At 44.1% G+C, this 19595-nt stretch overlaps 1 protein-coding gene across 2 annotated transcripts; it reads right to left on the bottom strand.

Annotated features, from left to right (window-relative positions):
- Positions 1-4264: 4264 nt before the first annotated feature.
- On the bottom strand, positions 4265-19320 carry MDH2 (malate dehydrogenase 2). 2 transcript variants are annotated; one of them, XM_044676435.1, is made up of 9 exons: positions 19142-19320; positions 12785-12953; positions 11110-11193; positions 10860-10969; positions 8782-8907; positions 7830-7907; positions 6692-6791; positions 6253-6404; positions 4265-4561 (listed from the first exon to the last, which is right to left on the bottom strand). In XM_044676435.1, exons 1-9 carry the CDS (start codon positions 19205-19207, stop codon positions 4430-4432), a joined length of 1017 nt encoding a protein of 338 aa, XP_044532370.1. In that variant the 5' UTR covers positions 19208-19320; the 3' UTR covers positions 4265-4429. The 2 variants fall into 2 exon arrangements, with proteins under 2 accessions (XP_044532370.1, XP_044532371.1); XM_044676436.1 differs by lacking the exon at positions 8782-8907.
- Between the last annotated feature and the right edge of the window lie 275 nt (positions 19321-19595).

Below are 19595 nucleotides of genomic sequence, written 5' to 3'. Positions count from 1 at the left end.
CTGGATCTTCTCCTTTGGACTTCGTCTTGGGTGAGTGAGTAGCTGACTTTTCTTTCCTGACTTCTGGAGACATACTTCTGGAGAGGCCTTCTTTTCCTGGATGAAGCTATGTTGGTGGAACCCTTACATAAGATACCACCAGGTCCCCTGGCTGAGGTTTCCAAGCCCTGCTGGGGGAACGACATTTAGTGTGATAGGCTAGACATTTTCTCTACCCTCCTCTTGCATTTCTCTACTTTCACTCTTTCCATCTCTTTGTAAATAAAAGCTATTAAGTCATTTTGACTTGAGTTATATTTTAAATTGGCGACCACACTTTAGAATTCTCATGTTTAGTCAAACCCTAAATTTAATTTCTTACAGTGGCTATCTGTCCACCCCCTTATTAACATCCAGTTCTGCCATTTGCTACATTGGCACCCTCATAAGGATTCTAGGGCAGTGATGATGGCAACTCCCTGTTGTCTGAGGACATCCCCAAGTTAGCTATTGGGTGAGATGTTTTTGCTTTTGTTTTTCCATGACAAGTCCTCAATGTGGACAGTACTGAAGGGTAGAAGAGTTGTGACAACATTGATGAGGAGTTTAAATCACAGGCCCTTATTATACATCAATCCCTTCCATAGACACTGAAGTCCAGCCCAACTGGCTTTCTTGCTGTTCATCTATACAACTCTCCATTTCCTGGTTATATGCGCCCCATGCCTAAAATATACTCCATTTCTTACCTTTTGTTTACTTCAAAACTCTGCTTAAGCATTCCCTTCCTTTTGGGGTAGGAAGGGAATTTGGCTGGAATGTTATGGGAACAGTGGGAAATCAAGCTGATCCTTCTTGATCCCCCTGGCTGTTCGTGCTCTCCCCCCACAGACATACCTTATATTTATTCTATATATACATATGTGTCCATATCATCTCCCTCATAGAATATAAGCTCCTCAAGGGCAAAAATTAATTTCATTCTTTGTCTCTGAATCCCCAACACCAAGCACAGTGCCTGGCACATAGTAGGGTGCTTAATGAATGCGTGATTGACTGAAGCTTTGAAGATGAAGAAGACCCACATGAAAAGAATCTCAGGCCTCCCTTCATACCTAAGGCTTCAGTCATCAAAGGAATTTTTATCCTAAGTCCCATTAGTGTAAGAAAATCCCTTCTTCTCTGAGTGCCAAATCAGAATATTAAATTCCTTTTTTTTCCCCTTTCTTTCCGGAGGCAGCAGTGGAAAGCTTCTGTTATGATGTGAGGCTTAGGAGTGATGGTGCTTAATCCCTCTGCCTCTCCTTGCCAATGGGCTATCATGTTCCCTTTCTATGCTGGGGGGCCTTGGTCACAAGATAATTAGATTGAGATGGAATAGGAGGCCAGCTGACAAATGCTTCCGAGGAACCCAACACTTTCTTATTGAGGTTTCTCTCTTTTCACTACCTGCAGCTAAAGAAACCAATCCAGGGCTGTCAGAGCACAGCTACCGTCAGTGAAACCCTTAGGCAGCACCAGCTACAAAGGAACATAAATGAATTTGGGGCAGCAGTCGAGGAGGAGGCAACAGTCAAGGATAACATAAGGAAGCTTCATCCTAGCACTGTTTCTAAGAGACAGCCCTGCTGCTGTCTATGTACCAAGGAATGTACTCATGGAGAAAGTGAGTACCAGAGATCTAATCTCTTTCATGGCCTCAGAAGGTATGTGCCCACATCATCTCCCCAGAGGGTCTCTGGTTCGAGAACCACATTATCAACTCTGCCATTGTTCCTGGACAGGGTGTATCAATCTGTTCCCAAATGGTCTCATTCACCACCTGTCCACACCAACTTACTCCTCCCTGGCCACTACTACTTCCCAATTAGAACATAAGATTTTTAGGACCAACAATTCTTAGTTTCTGAATTTGTACTTCTGATGCTTAAAATATAAGCAATTAATAAATATTTTTTTTCTTTTTTATTTTAAACCTTATCTCACATCTTGCAATCAAAACTATGTATTGGTTCCAAGGCAAGAGTGTGAAGGGCTAGGCAACTGGAGGTTAAGTGATTTGCCCAGGGTCACACAGCCAAGAAGTGTCTTAAAGCCAGATTTGAACTTTGGTCCTCTCATCTCCAGGCTGGCTCTGTATCTACTGAACCATCTAGTTGCCCCCATAAATTACATTTTCATTATTCGTTAACACAAGAACCATAAGATGGAGATTTGGAAAGGACCTCAGATTATTTAGTGTTGTTGTTCCTCGTATTTGGGGTTTTCTTTATAGAAATCTAGAGTGATTTGTCATTTCCTTCTCCAGCTTTTTACAAATAAGGAACTGAGGCAAGCAGGGTGAAGACTTGCCCAGGGTAACACACCTAATAGGTATCTGAGGCTGGATTTGAACTCATGAAGATGGATCTTTCCAACTCCAAGCCTAGTGCTTTGCCCACCGTACCATCTAGCTATAGAAGTCTTTAGCTTTTTTTTTTTTTGGTCATGGACCCATCCCTTTGGCAGTCTTTGGACTTCTCAGATCATGTAACACTAGAATATGAGCTTCCTGAGAGCCAGTGCTTAGCATATAATAAAATGCTTATTAAATCTAATTTTTACTTCTTTAAAAATAGAATTACAAAGGAAATCACTTATACTGGAATATTTCTCAAAAAAACCATATTTCTTAAAAGCCCACTGACTTCCAACTAAGAGTCCCTGATCTAGACCTACCCCTTCATTTGAAGAGACGAGGACACAAAGGCCTAGAGAAGAAATTCAGGCTGAGATCAGAATCGAGCCCAGTGTGGCACAGAATCTCAAGCTGGCAAAGGGACCTCAAGAGTCCGATCCCCCATTATCCTGATCCAGAGGCCCTAGTCTCAGTTACAGTCTATTGCAATACTACTGCAGTTTTCCCCTCACCCGCAGAGCCCTATTATCATACGAGGAACACCACACAAAGCATTTTTTGCCACCCTCTGACAATCGTCATTCCAGCTCCCCAAAGGAGCTAAGGACCCTGTTGCCTTTTGTTTCCCACATGTCCAGCTGAGAGGAATCACATTCTGATAGGCAGTAGTGACACTGGGAGACAAGCTGGGTTAAAGGACTCCCCTTCTTCGTCACTGGTCAGGAAGGTAAATGCCGCATGCACCCATAGAACCGACACCCAAACTGGCACACCATAATTACTGGCTGAAGGGGAATGACGGGGGTCTTCAAGGCGTGCAGGAAAGGGGCAAGTGAATCTGTTCTCTGAATCTGCAGCCTGCTGCCATACAGCGATTCCCCCCAGCCATGCTGGCCATTCTGACTTGGCTCTCTCCCCACTTCTGTTAACAGGTACAATATAGGGTGAGCTCAGAAAAGATCTTAGAGGTAAAAGGGGCATCTTTTTGAACAATGCCTTTCTAGTTCTTAAGGAGCCAGGATTTCATCCCAACTCAGGGCGCTCAGTCCATGCATGACACTGAACTGAGGGTTCAACGTACTCTCCGGGCGTAGTCATTTTAGATGAATTTCTCCACCTTAAAGGCGTTCAGACTGGGAAGTTAGCCAAATGTTCCTAACTGAAGATGTTACTGAGCTCCCAACACTACAAAAACCTCCTGGGACACGCACGGCCACACTGAGGATTGGCTCCCTAGTGTGGGTGGTCAGAGCAAAGAGGATTTTAAGTCCCTGATGACAGGACGACCATTGGCCTGGGTCAGTTCACTAGTGTGATTCTCTCGGGTAGGCGCTGGCTGGGTCCAGATTTAAGGTCACTGGGCTGGATCCTATTTGGGAAACTGTGCAGTGATTTCACAGACTCAGCTTCCTGGACTGCAGAAGTCCATGTGGCGTGTTCTCAGTGATGCCATACAGCCAAGGATCGCAATTTGAGAAGAATTGGTAAGAAATTAGCCCCAGTTGGATGGAAAAGCTGCAGTCGGTGTAAACATGCATGCTTCCAATGCTGGCATTTTTGAGAGAAGCCATATCAAGAGATGCTGCCAAGTACCCAGGTGACCATGAGGGGGGCTGGTTGTGCAGCAACAGTGAGTCAGACAGATGTCCTCAACACTAAAAGAGTAAGACCCCCCCACACTGGGCTCCTCCTCCAAGGGAGACAAAGGCTAGGGGAGGGCTGCCCTCAGACCACCCGTTCCACTCCCAAATGAAAAGAATACTAAGGAGAATGTTATGCCTGGATACCGAGCTGCTCCTGGGAATGGGGACGGAGAGTCCGAGGCCATCTAGGCATTTTAAGAGCAGAATGCACGGCAAAAGAGGCTCAGAGAAGGTACCACAGGGGGAAAAAAAGATGACTCTTTTATTGATGTGCCACCATACCATCCACAACATTTACTAATACCAACACCAGGCTCCTGCAGGAGGCTGTACTGCATAGGAAATCTCTTTCAAGTAACATGATGCCTGAATAAATTAAGGACCTGGATCCCTCTCTCACATGATCTGTTTACTTCATATTCTTGACAAAGTCTTCTCCTTTCTTGATGGAAGCTTTCAGCTCAGGAATGGCTTCAGCAATCATCTTCTCTTCAAAAGGGGAGACCCTGCCAATGCCCAAGTTCTTCTCGATGCCCTTTTTCTGTTAAGAGAAGAAAATCAAAAGGTCTTTTTGGATATTTCAGCAATTGAGTCAGATATAGTAAAAAACACTCCTCCAATCATGGTTGCCTATGCTGTATGCAATAAAGCAAAGGCACCAAAGCCTAGAGTCAGATTAAATTCTAACTGGAACTGTTTAATAAGATAGGACAAGAGAACACAGATTATGTTAAAATGTGGTTTTTAAGTCAATATGTAGCCCCCTCATTCCAGAGGGCTTTAGGGGCCCTATTTCTACTTGGGTTTGACTTCCCTGCCCTAAAGGGTTTTCCCAAAGCTACCAGATGTGACCCCTTCTCAATCATCCACAGATCAGAGCCAAAACACATTCCCTTCCCTCCTTACTATCACTGGGTAGATGATTAAGGAATAAAAAGAGCGTTAATATTTACTTGAACCAATCACTGCTAATAACTGTTTACATAGCACAGGATATACATAATCTCATGTGACCCTCATTAAAATTCTGGGTCTTGGTAAAAGTATCCCATGGTATAGACAGGGAAACTGAGGAAGTGCAAGGTCAAGTGACTTTCCCCATACTCTTAAGCTGGTAAAGGTTGGGGCCATGATTTCAGGTCTTACTCTTTTCACTAAATTAGATTAAATGGCTAGAAAAAAAAAAGCATAGATTTCTGCCCTCCTATTCACACCAGCAGCTGCCAGCCAGCAGCCAGCTCCTTTACATGAGACAAAAGACTTCTAGTGTTTACACGCTGAGTTTTATGCTGCAGTGCTTCAGGATGGGCTACTCCATCACAAGACTCCCCAGGACTACACAGACGAGACCAGAGTTCATACTAAATTTCAACACTAGAGTTCATGTGAAAGACTCAGGGTTTTAAGTTGCTTGAAGCTCTGTATGAACCACAGTGTATGTGACCAGGGAGCAGGAGTGAGAGCCCTCCCAGGCTTGGCACCAGGTGGGTCTCATTCACACCCATCTAAGGGAGAAAGATCAGGTTATTGAGGAATCCTGAACCTATGCCACAGGGAGAACAGGGGAAAGGGCTAAAACCAAAAGTCAGGAAGAGATTTGAGGGAAAGAAAAAAGTGACAGCTGTCCTCCAATAGTGGAAGGGGGAGTTAACAGATTCTGTGCAGTTCTAGAAAGCAGAACTCAGGGAGGCAGATTTCAGAGCAATCAAGAACTTAAAAGGTTCTAAAGCTAGATGGACTGTCTCAGCAGATCACTTGTTCTCCCCCAAAGAGCTTCAAATGAAAGCTGATCACTCATGATTAAGGAGGTTGGAAGACTGAACAAAGCACTGAAATGCATCCTTCAGGTATGAGTTGGACTAAATGACCTTTGAGGCCCCTTCCAAATCCTTGATGTTTCTAGAATGGACTGCCCCAATGGGAAGCCAATACCCTCTCAGCAGAAGCGATCAAGGAGAGGACGAATGAGCACCTTCTTTGAGGAAGTCAGAGTAAAAATTACAGAGTAAAAATGGTAAAATTTCTGGTAAAAATGGAGGGAAGAGGGAGATGGGGGAACCATGGACTCTAAGTCTGTTGCCTCTGATTCAATCAAAAGTTCAGGGCCTCTCTGGATCTTGTCTTGTCATAGACCATCATCCCTAACATCAAAAATAGACATATTTGGTGACTGGTGACTGCTCCCATTATCTCATGAGGGCAGATCTACCTCCTGAGCCTTCAGAAACCTACCCCAAGCAACAAGGGTGTGGAAAAATAGGAGCACTCCGTTTCTTCTGATCTGACAAAAGAGCATTCCACGACTCCCTCCTTTCCGTTCATTGCATCCACAACAGAGAAGACAAACCTGGCCCCAGCATAGGCCATTGATAGGGTAGCAGAACCTGAAAGAATAAAATCAGGTGAAACTGGAGACCTAAACATAGCTCTTTTCTGAAGCTGCCCCAGCACATTTGAACAACTCTGGAGTCAAAGTGCAGTGTGCTTTTCCCCATGGACACTCAAGAACAGTATCACACACCTCCAAAGACTTTGCCCTGCCCCCTCCCCACCCCGCTCTCTCAAAGCATCTAGCTATCACTGTCACTGACCTGCAGGAAGCTCCCTTTGCACAATACAGATAAGTAGAGACCACAGAGATGCTGGTATGTGGTTGCATGGGAGAACCTACCTGCCCCAGCTTTAGCTTTGACAACCTCTGTTCCAGCCTCCTGGATCCTTCCTGTCAGTGTTTTCAGCTGATCCTCAGGAAATTCTACTTTAGGTGTGCACTGGAAACCAAGGAGATCAGGTTAGCAAACATGTATTCTGTGAGTCACTCAGGTTGGCAGACTCCATCTGATCTTTAAATCCACCTCTGCCTCCTTCCCAACACAATCTACTTCATGACCTGTGACCTCAGCAGTGTGCACTGGGCACACCTTTGAATACAGATCCCAATTGCTCTGACTTAGGAGCTTTCTGAGAGTTACTTCCACACTGTGGCCCCTCTGGTGTAAAGCTCCTCTAAGCCTCACTAAGCTGGTCCTCAGACGATAGCCCTAGAGGCCCCCACCAGGCCCATACTCAAAGCCTCTAACTTGGCAGGACCTAGGAGAGCTAATGCTGGCTGGTTTTCAAGGCTCAGGATGTGTGCTACAATTAAGAGTGTGTCTTTATGAGAACACTTTGTTAAGATAAAAAAGGCTTCAAATCACTAATTTATTCAGTGCTTCCTGGGACTGTGATAAAGCTAGGCACTAAGTACAGCTCAACTGAATAACACATACTCTTTCTTTCTCATATGTGCTTCCCTAGGAAGCCATTCCCTCTTCAGAAATCACAGAACATGGTCTACGTCTAGTTCTAACACAAACCAAGGTAGAGTAACTGGCAAGCCTTATTAATGAGCCATGGTCCAGGTTTCATCCTGAAAGCTCAGGGTGGAAAGAATGCTACTTAAATCTCACCTCTGACACTGGTGCCAGTCTAGGCAGCTCATTTCCCCTCCCTAAGGTCATTTTCTTGAGTGTAAAAAGGTTCTGAGGTCCCATCTAGATCCATAACCCTCTGTAACAGTGACTAAGTCCTTTCCATCTTTGGGTCTCCTTTTGCTCATCTTTAAATGAATCAATTGGACCAGGTGGCCCCTGAGGTCTCTTCAAGCTCTAGATCAAAGAACCTATGATCCCTTTAGGAATCAATTTCAGAGCAGGGTCTGAAGAATTTCCTCCTTCCCAGGCAATTTTACTAGAAGCTGCTCCCAAAGAGGAAGTACACCCTCACCAGAAAGTACATACATACCTGTTGCCCTGCATCCATGCACATACCTGAGAGATCAGAGGGATAATAGTCTTCCCTGCATGGCCACCGATGACGGGGACATTGACCCGAGCTGGATCTAAGCTCTGGTGAGAATTTAAAGTTCAGTTAATGTTTAACCAAATGTTCAATTGTAAGGCTCTTTGAGATCTTTTCTGTAAGCTTTCCATCCTCCTCCTGATAACAGAGGCCCCCAAATCCAGAGCTTTATCAAAAATAAACTCCTTTCAGAAGATAAAGGGTCAGAACAAAGCTCAGGCCTAACCACACCTAAAAGTTGGCTAGAGGTGAATAAAAGAAACCGATTTTAAGGCTCGTGTTCTAAACCTGGGATCTGTGTACTTGTTAAGAAAATATTTTGATAACTATATTTCAGTATAATTGATTTCCTCTGTACTCCAATTTATTTCATTTTATGCATTTAAGAATATGATTCTGAGAAAGGAGGTTAGGTTTCACCAGATTGCCAATGAAGACCATGACAAACAAAAGGTTAAGAACATCTGTTTTTACGAGGCCAATTATGGTTTAAGAAAAGCTGTCTGATACACCTGTCATTTGCCACATGGTGAATTAGAAAATGGATACTTTGTCAGGGGAGCCAAGAAATGTGGGTGTCATATGACAGGAGCCTGTCCTCATTCACTCTGAAGAATGCTTTGAGTTCAGTGTTATTTTCCCAGGTTCCAGGGCTCCCCAATCCAAGATGACCCCTCCCCCTCCATGCCAGTAGCAAAGATGGCATGCAGCTCACTAGAGTCAGCAAATTGCAAACACCTTCTGAGTACACTAGGTTGTAATATAAAGTTATATGGACACAGATTTGGGAAATGAGCTCCTTGATCCCCAGAGCCATTGTGACTTAAAAAACCAACCAAGGACAGTTGACTTTTCTACTTTCAAATTCCCCAAATTTGGTTAATAGATAAGCTAGGACAATCTGACCTAAGGAAACCTTACCTTCAGTTCTGCCACAAAAGTATTTGCTCTGACGATATCCAGTGTTGTCACACCAAAGATTTTGTTGGGGTTGTACACACCTTGTTTCTTAAAAACTTCAGATGTGATTGGGATGGTAGAGTTGACCTAAGAAAGGGAATAGGCCAGATATAGTTTCTCCATGATGGAGAAGGGCATCACACAGATACTGACTGGCAACTATCAAATTAATCTGAGTTAAAGACAACCTGGTCTCAACATGCCCAGTCCCCATAGTGCTTTTGCCAACTGAAAACATTTTGAGAGCACCACTGGTGATAAGGCCGGTAAACTTAGAAGCATAGCTCAGACCCTTTTAAGGAAGCAAAAGTAGGTGCTGTCAACTTTAAAATCTAGGTCTTCACTGCAACCTCTTTGGTCTGAGTTAGTCTGAGGCTATGAATACCATCCACCCCAAAGCACGGCAAGGCCTTTCACCATCTAGCAGCTACAGTGGCAAAGTTCTCCTAGTGACTGCTGGTCAGACCCATGAGAAGGAACTATCCAGGTGGCTGGGTAGAGTGCATGGCAAGGAGCAGGCTTCCACTATCCCAGGGCATGGGAGCCAACCTCCTGCTAGCGGATGAAGACTCTTCCTGCATTAGGCACCTTCATTCAGATCCTTATTCTTACTAAGATCCTGAGATACTAATATGTGGGAGACACCAAGGGATTAAATCCCTCCCCAAACCCTCCCTCCTCTATCCTGTAAGTTCACAAAAAGGACACAGGTACAGAAAAGAGAGCACTGTAAACTTGAGAAAGATATGGAAAGCAGAGAGAATTCTCCTCCCTAGCTCCAGAGACTAGGCTTTAGCCAAAACTATTTGTGTTGACTATTGATTCCAATTATGCATTAAGTTTAGTTCCCACAGTAAGAGATAAATGAGGGACTACTTTTAGCTTTGGAAGCAGTAGCCTAAAACCTATTGACAGAGTAACATGGTGGATTAAAGTTAGATTGTTATAAGTGTGAGAGTCTTTCCTCCCTTCATGCTACCCTACACCTCGGTCCCAATCTTGGGATCCCCAAGATCTTGTCACTAATATCTAAGTTCAGGCCAAATATTGGAAAGAGTAGAATACCTACTGCTCAACAAGTATCCTAGGGTAAGGCATGAAAATATGGAGGCAGCTAGGTAGCAACCATAGTGGATACAGAGCCAGGCCTGGACATAGGAGGTCCTGGGTTCAAATCTGGCCTCAGACATTTCCTAATTATGTGACCCTGGGCAAGTCATTTTAACCCAATTGCCCAGCCCTCCCAGCTCTTCTGCCCTAGAATTGATACTAAGATAACATCCGAGAAGTCACTGGATGGTTTAAAGAGTAATGACTAAGGAGGACATTATGTGGGAGGAAGATTAAATAGTATCTACAGGGATCAAAGGACAAAAACTGAGAGCTATGGGACAGGAGAAAAAAAGGCTCTGTGACATTAAAGGAAGAAACACCTAGATAAAAGTTATTATAAATGGTCAGAGAACTAAAAGGGCCTAACAGTCTGGAGCACTGGATGAAGTAGTCCAATTCCTCTCCTTTGTGGACACCTTAAAAGTGCCAGCACACATTGTAGCAAATGAACATAATGACTTGTTGCACCACAAAGACCAGTATCTATGATAAAGACTTCAGAGACAGGTGGGAGCCTGGCACGAAGTGACACAAAGGGAAGAGAATGAAGTCAAGAGAACACATGCCCAACCAACTCTGTCCATGAAGACATGAAACAGCAAGAAAACTCTGCTTAAGTACAATGGATTAGTAAGAGCCTGGTCTTACTTCATCCAAATTAAAACTCACAAGCTTCTCTTCTTTTAATAAACTACTATTAGCTGGAATCACATTCTGATTCTGCTTTACTCCAAGGTTTGCTCAGTTTATGTTTGGCTGTGCGAAATACAATACACACACACTCCACACACATACACAACTTCCCCCCCCCCCCTCCCTCCAACCCCCAAGAGGAATCCATCCCAGTGGTACTCTGAGACTTCTGGGTACTCCTCTTGCTGACAGGCCTGCCTTATGTTCTGCTGCCCAGGAAGAAGGATGCTCACCGGGTTTGCAATAATACAGATTGCGGCTTCTGGGCAATGCTTGGCACAAGCAGTAGCCAAAGTAGCAACGATTGTAGCATTAGTGTTGAAAAGGTCATCACGAGTCATTCCTGGAAGCAAGCAAAGAAAACAGACTGGCACTTAATTCCTCCTCTATTCTCCCACTGTTGACATCATGAATCCAAGTCAGTCCTGGGGCAGGTGTGGAGGCTGTGCTGGGGAACTCAGGCAGCAGCTCAACCAAACGTACCTGGCTTTCTAGGGACTCCTGCAGGAATGACAACAACATCACAGCCTTTCAAGCAATCTGGCAGTTGCTCGGGTCCCATATAACCTAGGAAAAAACACAATTCACTGAAATAATCTCATCCTTTTCTGACCCAGGGATGCTAGCTCATACCTGGAAAGGAAATGAGCAAATTCCATCCCTCTCCTATTTTTACATATGGATCCCACTTAATGTCATTTCACAATGGTCTTTAAAAATCCTGGCACCAACTCTATTCTAGCATGCCCAAGCCTGATACACTTGAGAGCAGTGGTATAGATGACCAGTCATGGTATACTCTCCCCTCTTCCCAATTTTCCTGTGCTCATCAGTTCACCCTTCACTCCCCTTTCTCCTCTCCTTCCCAACAGCTGGTCTGTGCCTAAGGAATGGAGAAAGGTTCATCAGTGCCGCTCACCTCTGCTCCAGGGTACTACCTGCCTCTGGGAATTAACATCGTGGTCTCCCATGGGCCCATCCTCTGATGGAGTCACCGACCAACCTTGGGCAATGTGTACACATCCCTCACCAATAACTCTGATAGCTAATACAGATGAGAAAACTAAACATGACTTGTCCAGGAACAAAACTAGGAACTGAAAGAATCTATTTAATTTAATTTAATTCTTCTGACTTCAAACCAGACGCTCTCCATTAAAATGGAATGTCTCGATGATCTCCTAAGAAGCATCTAGCTGCATGCTTATATTGGACCCAATCAGTAGTCAGTGGTCAACTAAAAGGTTATCTAATAGTCCCAGAAAGGGATGAGAAGGGCTGTTTAGATTCTAACTAATTTTTCATATCACAAGCTTTAGGATACTAGTTCAACTAAATGTAACTAGCAACAAAATGCTCTTTAGACATCAGTGTTTCATTTCTGCCCATTAAAGCACAAGATAGTATAAGCATTTAACCTTAATGTCATTCCCACCAACAGGAGTTCAAACAGAGGCAAATGAGGTGAGAATGAGGTGGTGGTATAAGCGAAGCTTTATTAGAGGAAAGAGGGGGCAAAGGGAAACGGAAGGTTGATGGCAGTAGAAGTGGCAGTGGAGGGGGATGGGGAGCCTGAAACCAGTGGATGGTTAGGGGTCTCCATCTAAGAGGAGAAGGAGGGGGTAGGGAGCAATCTCTTATAGAGAGGTTGTCTGGTATGAGGTAATCAGTATTGCCTCTATTGGTCAAGTTGGGGTTACTTAGGTCTAGTTCATGGAGGACCCCAAGGGGGTTGGCTTTGTGGGTGGGGGTTCCCAGTGGGGGTTGGTTCCCAGGCTTGTATAGAACTTAGTATGGTACAGACAATGTAAATCCAGAACATCAATCCATTATGGATTTATCAGGTCAAAGCATGGGAAGTAGCAGAACCCTATGAAGTGGAACTACTTACTTTGTTCTGGAGTTTCAGCAGGTACAGGGGAAGTGGGCACTACTGGTCTCAGTAGGGACTAGAGGAAGGTGGGGCTTTGGTCCCAGGGTCTCTCATTTAAAGTCTAAATCTATGTTAACAACAAAGCTTTAAGTGTCTGATTCAAACCAAAAATAATATGCTAAAAACAGACCCAAACTCAAGTAGTCCACAGCTCCAAAATAAAAAGGTCATTCCTTCAGTCAAGATAGAAGTTAAGCATAAATCTTATGGGCTCACTAGCAGTACCTTTCACATTTGCTCTGGTCTCGATGTGGCTCAAATCAGCTGCTACTCCAGGGGTATGAGCAATGTCATACAGTGTGAGACGGCTCACCAAAGGGCTATTCTTCAGGAGCAGTGAGAGGGGCTGTCCAATTCCTCCAGAAGCACCTAGCACAGCTACTTTTGCATTATTCTAGAAAAATGAAAAAGACAGAGATGTTTACAAGAGAAACAGTCACAATGGAGTCACAGGAAGGCATAAAAAAATCCTACATGGAAGTCTTCAGTAGAAAAATGAACATTTAGAAAATGTAAAACATTAGAAAACTTTTCTTCGTGCAAAGTCTCTACAGAAATAGAGGTGTTGTTTTTAAAAAAGCATCTTTAGTGGTCTTGTTCAACTTGACACTATTTTGGTAGCAGTAGTCTTATTGTCAATCAAGCCCACCATCATCACCATCACCAAACACGGCCCAATTGCCACTAATGGCTAGGCAAGCCTAAGAGTCCTAGGAACAGTGGGACTTCACTCCTCTGTCCACGCCCCCCCCCCCATCCTGCTTACAGTCTGGCCCCCATGGCCATAGACCAGGGAAGCATTCCCCTGTGGAGATGGGGCCCAGCAACATCTTCTGCAGGTACAGTAGGCCACAACCCCATAGCAGCCATTACTACCACATAAGACCCAGAAAAGAAAGTTCTTGGGGCTGCTAAGCAGTTCAACACCAGAATAGAAATGGTTTTATTGATATAGATATGACATTGTACCATCTGCTTTGCTACCAAACTCCAGCATTGAAGCAATCTAATTTGTAGCTGTAACTAACATATATATTAAGTGTAGTCTGCCCCTTTAAGAGAAGCTGGGCTCCTGGAGAGAAGCAAGGCTTTGCTTTCTATTTGTATCCCCAGTGTTTAGCACACGCTGAGCCTTTAACAAATGCCTATTCATTTCATTCATTCATATTGCAATCATAAACTTAAATCAAGGTTAGCTCCCCAGAGACAATTATTCTATTCTATGGCAGAAGTCAATGGTTCCTTAGTCAACAGAATATAAAAATTCTTTCCTCCATTAAGGCTACAATAAGTCTCTGTTCCACTTCCTCACCATTTCACTAGTCTAGGAGGCTGAAGCTAAAGGATCTCAATCTAATGTGATATTGGAAGGAAAAATTAGTTCTCCCCACTTATGGTAAGGAAGAGAATACTTTCTGTACTACTAAATAAAAGGTTTGACAACTTGGTTCAAAAATCCCATCAAATAAAAACTCCACAACTATATAACTAACAGCTAACTCAGGACCCTTTAGCTCCTACTTGTTAGTCCACTGGAATGATGAGGAAGGTGCTTAAAAAAAACAAAACACAACTAAAGTTGATACGAAAAGATCATTATTAGAGGGAATCCATCTCTCAATCCAAAAACTCCTTCTCCTGATACAGATCATCAACCTCAACCTCTTTTTCTTCCGTTGTCTTGAGACCTTGCAAAGTTGGGTGACTTCCCCAGGTTTTGACAACTAGTAGGTGTCAGAAGCCAAACCTGACTCCCAAAGCCAACTGTCTTTCCCCTGTGCCCAGCTGCTAGTCCAGAGACAACTGGTCAGAGTAACTGATAATCAGGCCAAAAATAGGGAGAGAAAGAAAACTGAGTGAGCTCAAGGCAGGCCATGCAGTGTTCTCACCTTCTCCAACTCAGCATGGCTAAACCATTATGGAGGCTGTGGAACTCCAAATCAACGAGAGCCTGTGTGTACAAGGCAGCTGCTGCCACTCAAGTACTGGGTACAGGGACAGGTATTCCTGCCCTCAAGGGATTGCCATCCTCTTGGGAAGCCACATGGGAAAGTGCAAAGAGGATGGGATCTGGAACAGGAGAACATGAGTTCAAATCCCAGGCTCTGCTTTTTTACTTAAGGTCTTGGGTTCAAATTCCAACTCTGCTCCTTGCTCCCTTTCGGTCTGGACAAGTCCCTTATCTTCTCTGGATAGTTCCCTTATCTGTGGCTTCCTGGAGCTCTCTCAGGTCCAAATCAATGATTCTAAGAGATCAATGAGGAGTGAGACTACAAAGGCATGGAGGTAGGAAAGTGAATGCTTAGTGTGGCTAAAACATAACTGTGGGAAGTGTGATGTGAGATTATTATGGAAAGGCAGGTAGGATAAGATCAGAAAGGATGAATTTAAGGAAGGAGCTGGGGAGGAGTATGCATTTTATCCTAGAAGCAATTTTTGAACAGAGGAGGGCCAAAGCCATAATTTGTACCCAGTTCCATTCTTGGATCTCAGAGTAACGGGAAGTTCAGGTATTTTAACCAACCCTATGACTCACATACATTCTTAGAGGACCTAAGTACTATTATTCCTATTTTCCAGATGAGAAAACTAAGGCCTATCCAGGAAGGATCAAAAGAAGATTCAAAAACAAGGTTCCTACTCAATCCTAATTAGCTGAAAATATTTTCTTTTTTTTTCACCTACATCTTCAAGAACAAAGGTTATGGGTGGATCCTGTCCCCTCTTATACGTGCTTATTACAAACAGAGTTCCAAGTGATCTGTATGAATAATAGTAGTGAACAGCAGGGATTTTTTTTGAGCCCAGATCTGTGAATTAAACTGTACAGGTAAAGAATTCCTAGAGAGGAAAGAATGCTAGGAATTCTAGCAAACTGCCTTCAACAAGTGCAGAATCACAGTTGGATCTAAAATCAAAAAGCCTATGTACGAGATGAGGGCAGCTAGGTGGCACAGTGGAGAGAGAATCAGGCCTAAAGTTAGGTCCTTTGTTTAATTTGGCCTCAGACACTTCCTAGATGTGTGATCCCGAACAAGCTACAACCCCATTTGCCTAACCTTTCTGTCTTGGCAAACCTATGGCGCACAAGCCAGAGGGGCTGCTTTCTTCCCCCTCTACACCACATCTGAGGACATTTTTCACATCATCCGCTTCTCTATCCAGCAGCCCAATGGGAGCACTTCCACTCTCCCCAGTCTGGGATAAGGGGACAGTTCACATGTGTGTAAGGGTTGCAGTTTTGGCTCTTGGTCTCTTTAAAAGCTTCACCATCACTGGTCTAAGGACAGTTGTCTGAGGCCAGAAAGAGTACATGAGATTTGCCCAGGGCTACATAGCTAGTAGCTTTGGAGGCCATAATAGGTTGCCATGCCTGTTCTCTTATCAACACCATTATTCTCTATTAGCAATAAGCAAGGAAGGGCAACAGATTCTCAGAGATGACATGACATCGCTCCTCTCCAACACAAGAGAGAATGTGACTGGTCCAAGGTCCCACAGCTTGAGCCTGAACCTGGGATTTGTGTCTCTAAGTCACAGGCCCCTTCCACCACATCCAAATGTTTCCCTATGATCGCATGTAAAAGACCTGACTAAATGCCACACTATGGTGCCATTTAGAGAAACAAATTAAGTTAAAAGTATGAAGTAAATGAAATCATACTTCACAGATAATACCTGACAAATCCCATAGCAACAATAAACTTTAAAAACTAAAATGTAAAGCTGAATAGGGATCCAAAGAATGAATGATTGAAAAAACATGCATTAAACACTTATTATAATGCCAAACACTGTTCTAAATGATAGGGATACAGAGAGAAAAACCCTCTCTAATTGGGGGAGATAGCACTTAAAAGTTTAGCTGTCAGAAAGACAGAAAGGTTATGAAATTCTAAGAGCACAAGAATTGGGTCCTTGGCTTACTTAAATAGGTAAGATGATAAGTTTGGAGGATTTAAGGTCATAGAAGACAGGGCAGACAGTGAGACCTAGAGGCCAGCTCTCCCTGCTTAAGAACAGTTAAGAGATTTCAATCTGATTCAAGAAGCCAAGGTAAAGAGGAGTGCCAGAGGCTAGGACACCCCCAACTAGTAGTACTCTTCACCTAAGATCATCAGAGAGGCTTCTGGGAAAGTCAAGGGGAGGGGGAAGATGTTGGGAGAGAGACTGGTACCCCCTTAATGGCAGCAGCTCTTCTTTACCATCCTAGATGGACTAGGGAGGGTGAAGGAAGAGAGAGGGAATCATATCATATTTACTAAATGTCTATATGTCTGACCTGGTTCTGGGTGTCATAGAAGCCAGAGCGTCAATTTTATACTTCATAAATGTTGATGCCTTCTGCTTTATAGTCCTTAAATCTGCATTTAGTCAATGACTGCTTCTAGGTTCTATAGATAGATCTGGTTGATGGTTTTATATATATATACACACACACACATACATACACTATATTAAGTTTGGCAAGTGAAGGAAGAATAGACTTTGCAGCCAGTCTCATATATTTCAACTTGGCAAACCTTAACAAGGAAAGTGATACAGGAGCAGCATGACACACACTCCTGAATGCCAGTTACAACATGTCCAAAGAGAGCTCCCCATTTACATTCTAAAAGGGCAGAATCAAGAACTGTGACTTGCTTACTAAGAAGATAATCATTTATTTCAAGTTTTTTATTCTTCAACCACCAATTACACTTGAGAAAGCCCCAAAATGGGTCAGGTCCCAATCGCAAGCTCTCTGGTGATTTTCTCTTCTCCAAAGAGGCAGTTATCAATCACAGAGTCAGTTAGTGGTAAAGAAAGTAACCAGAACAAGATCTTTTTCAAAAATAAAATTGTTGACCTTTAGTTTATATGTCACCTGAAATACCCCTGGGAGCCTCATCTCTTCCCTTCACTTTTAGAATTCAGTAAAATATGCTTAATTGGAACTTGGCAATCTAATAACTTCCCAACTAGTAGAAGCATGGAATAACTAGGGTAAAAAGGCCTCCGAATAGTCAAAATACAAAACTCCATTTGTTAAAGCTCATGTAGGTTACTGGCAGAACAAGCCCTCATTCAGGGTTGATTTTCAATAATTTTACACAAAATTTTAACAAATTTTACCATATAGTCTTTAAGGGCATAGAAGATTAAGAATAATAAATTGGAAAGTGGCTGATGATTTGCTCCAGCTAGGCATTTCATATGTAAGAAAAAGGACTACTGGAGGTGTAGAAGGCCCGAGAAAAATAATGCAGAACAAAGGAAGTCAGTCCAATAATCCTTGACTACTGAGTGAGGAACAAGGCACCCTATGGTGTTTCCCAGCCCCTAAAACGGAGCACTACTGAACAGCATAAACCACATTCATAAATAATACTGAGTTGTCAATAAAGGAGTATCTTCCACACCGTGAAATGAATTAAGTAGAAAATTTTATATTTAACTTTGTAAAGATTATCAACCAAAGTGATTTGAAATTTAGAAGTTGTGGTGTAGAAAGAAATACACTCAAATTATCTGGAGTATTCAACTATATAGAAATAACAGTGAGTTCTGGGCAAATTATATTGTGTGTGGTTCTTTATTTTATTTTTTTAAACCCACACCATCCGTCTTAGAATCAGTATCAGGTCAAAGACAGAAAGAAGAGCAGTAAGGGCTAAGCAATTGGGATCAACTGACTTGCCCAGGGGTACACAGCTAGTTAGTGTCTGAGGCCACTTTTAAACCTAGGACCTTCAGGTCTCCAGGCCTGATTCTGTATCCACTGGGTCATCTAGCTGCCCTATGTGCTGGTTTTTAATTGCTAATCATTTCAAATATGTTCACCTTGCTTTCCCATCTATATCACTAATTCCAAGAGGGCAGAACTATCTTTTCTCCCCCTTTTATCTTTTACAGGATAGGTAAGAAGTACTTACCTAAGTTAACTCTTTTCAAAAGCAAGTCAATGAGATGGGGAAACTGAGGTCTGGCGAAGGAAAATGACTTGCCCAAGAAAGGTCAGAGCTAAAAATAGGCTGATCTTTCCAGGGATCTCTTCCCGCTCCTCTAATAAGTTCGTTTGCCTTCAACAAAAATCTAAAGGAGTAACACCTGGGTGGGGGAGTATCCAGGTCTCTCAAAGATGACGCACCTTGAACCTTTCAAGCCGCCAAACTCAGAATCTAAGTTCTGGCCCTCCTCTGCTGTGTTTTCTTACTTACAGTAACTTGTCTGCCCCGGTGAAGGTCTATAAGCTTCGAGACGGAGAGAGTAAAGGCCCGGGTTCAAATCCTTCCTGGGATCACTCATCTGGGTGACAAGAGGCTCGCTGCAGCCTCTGAGCCCTAACTGTCCTCCGTGAAGCCTTCGGGGGGCTCCTAGGCCGCACCATTTTGGGGCCTGCACCTCCCTCCAGACCTTTGGGCGACCGACTAGGACTTAAGGCCCCGGGGAGAGGAGCGGGCTTCCTGCTGGGATGAGGCCGCCCCGCCCTCAGCACCTCTCCCTGAAGCTCGTCGGCCAATGACCCCGAGCTTCCCCTCACCTCCTGAGGTCAGGGCGGCCCGGTCTCCAGGCCTGTCAAATGGCCCGGGTGAGCTTTACCTGCGCAGATGTACTCAGGCTGCGGCGAAGGGCGGCGCCAGCGGGACGGGCGAAGGAGGACAGCATGGTGGGCTGGACGGAGGGTACAGGTCCGGTGCCGGGAAGGAGAACGGGCAGTGACTCCAACGACCTCCAGTACGCACACACGCAGCACGCAATTACGCCCGCCGAAACAGCTCCTTCTAGCTCCGCGAGAGTTGGCGGAGCCGCCAGGCCACGCCTCCCATCTCATCCCCCCCAACCTCAAGAAGTCCGCTTTCGAAGTCCCGCGAGAGCTTTGAATCCCACCCCCGCGCCCTCTCTCTTCTGGCTTGCTAGCAGGCCCGGCTAGGTTGGAAGGGGTGGAAGGGACGATGCGTAGAATTAAAATCACGCGAGAGTTGGGAGGTCCAGTGGGATTTGGGCCTCACAACTATGGGGTGTTTGGTCCTTAGCAACCAGTCGCTGACGGAAG

This window comes from Gracilinanus agilis, chromosome 4 (assembly GCF_016433145.1).
Source record: "Gracilinanus agilis isolate LMUSP501 chromosome 4, AgileGrace, whole genome shotgun sequence".
Lineage (NCBI taxonomy): Eukaryota > Metazoa > Chordata > Mammalia > Didelphimorphia > Didelphidae > Gracilinanus > Gracilinanus agilis.
Note: the sequence above shows the minus strand (reverse complement) of the source record. Positions and strands in the feature narration are given on the sequence as shown.

What these genes read in the sequence shown, in the direction of transcription:
- MDH2 (XM_044676435.1), bottom strand. Translation starts at nt 19,207, where the DNA reads ATGCTGTCCTCCTTCGCCCGTCCCGCTGGCGCCGCCCTTCGCCGCAGC. An exon ending in CTTTTGTGGCAGAACTGAAG is followed by an intron (nt 7,908 to 8,781) that starts GTAAGGTTTCCT and finishes AATTCTCACCAG; the next exon opens with AGCTTAGATCCAGCTCGGGT. An exon ending in CCACACCCTTGTTGCTTGGG is followed by an intron (nt 4,562 to 6,252) that starts GTAGGTTTCTGA and finishes TTCTCTTAACAG; the next exon opens with AAAAAGGGCATCGAGAAGAA.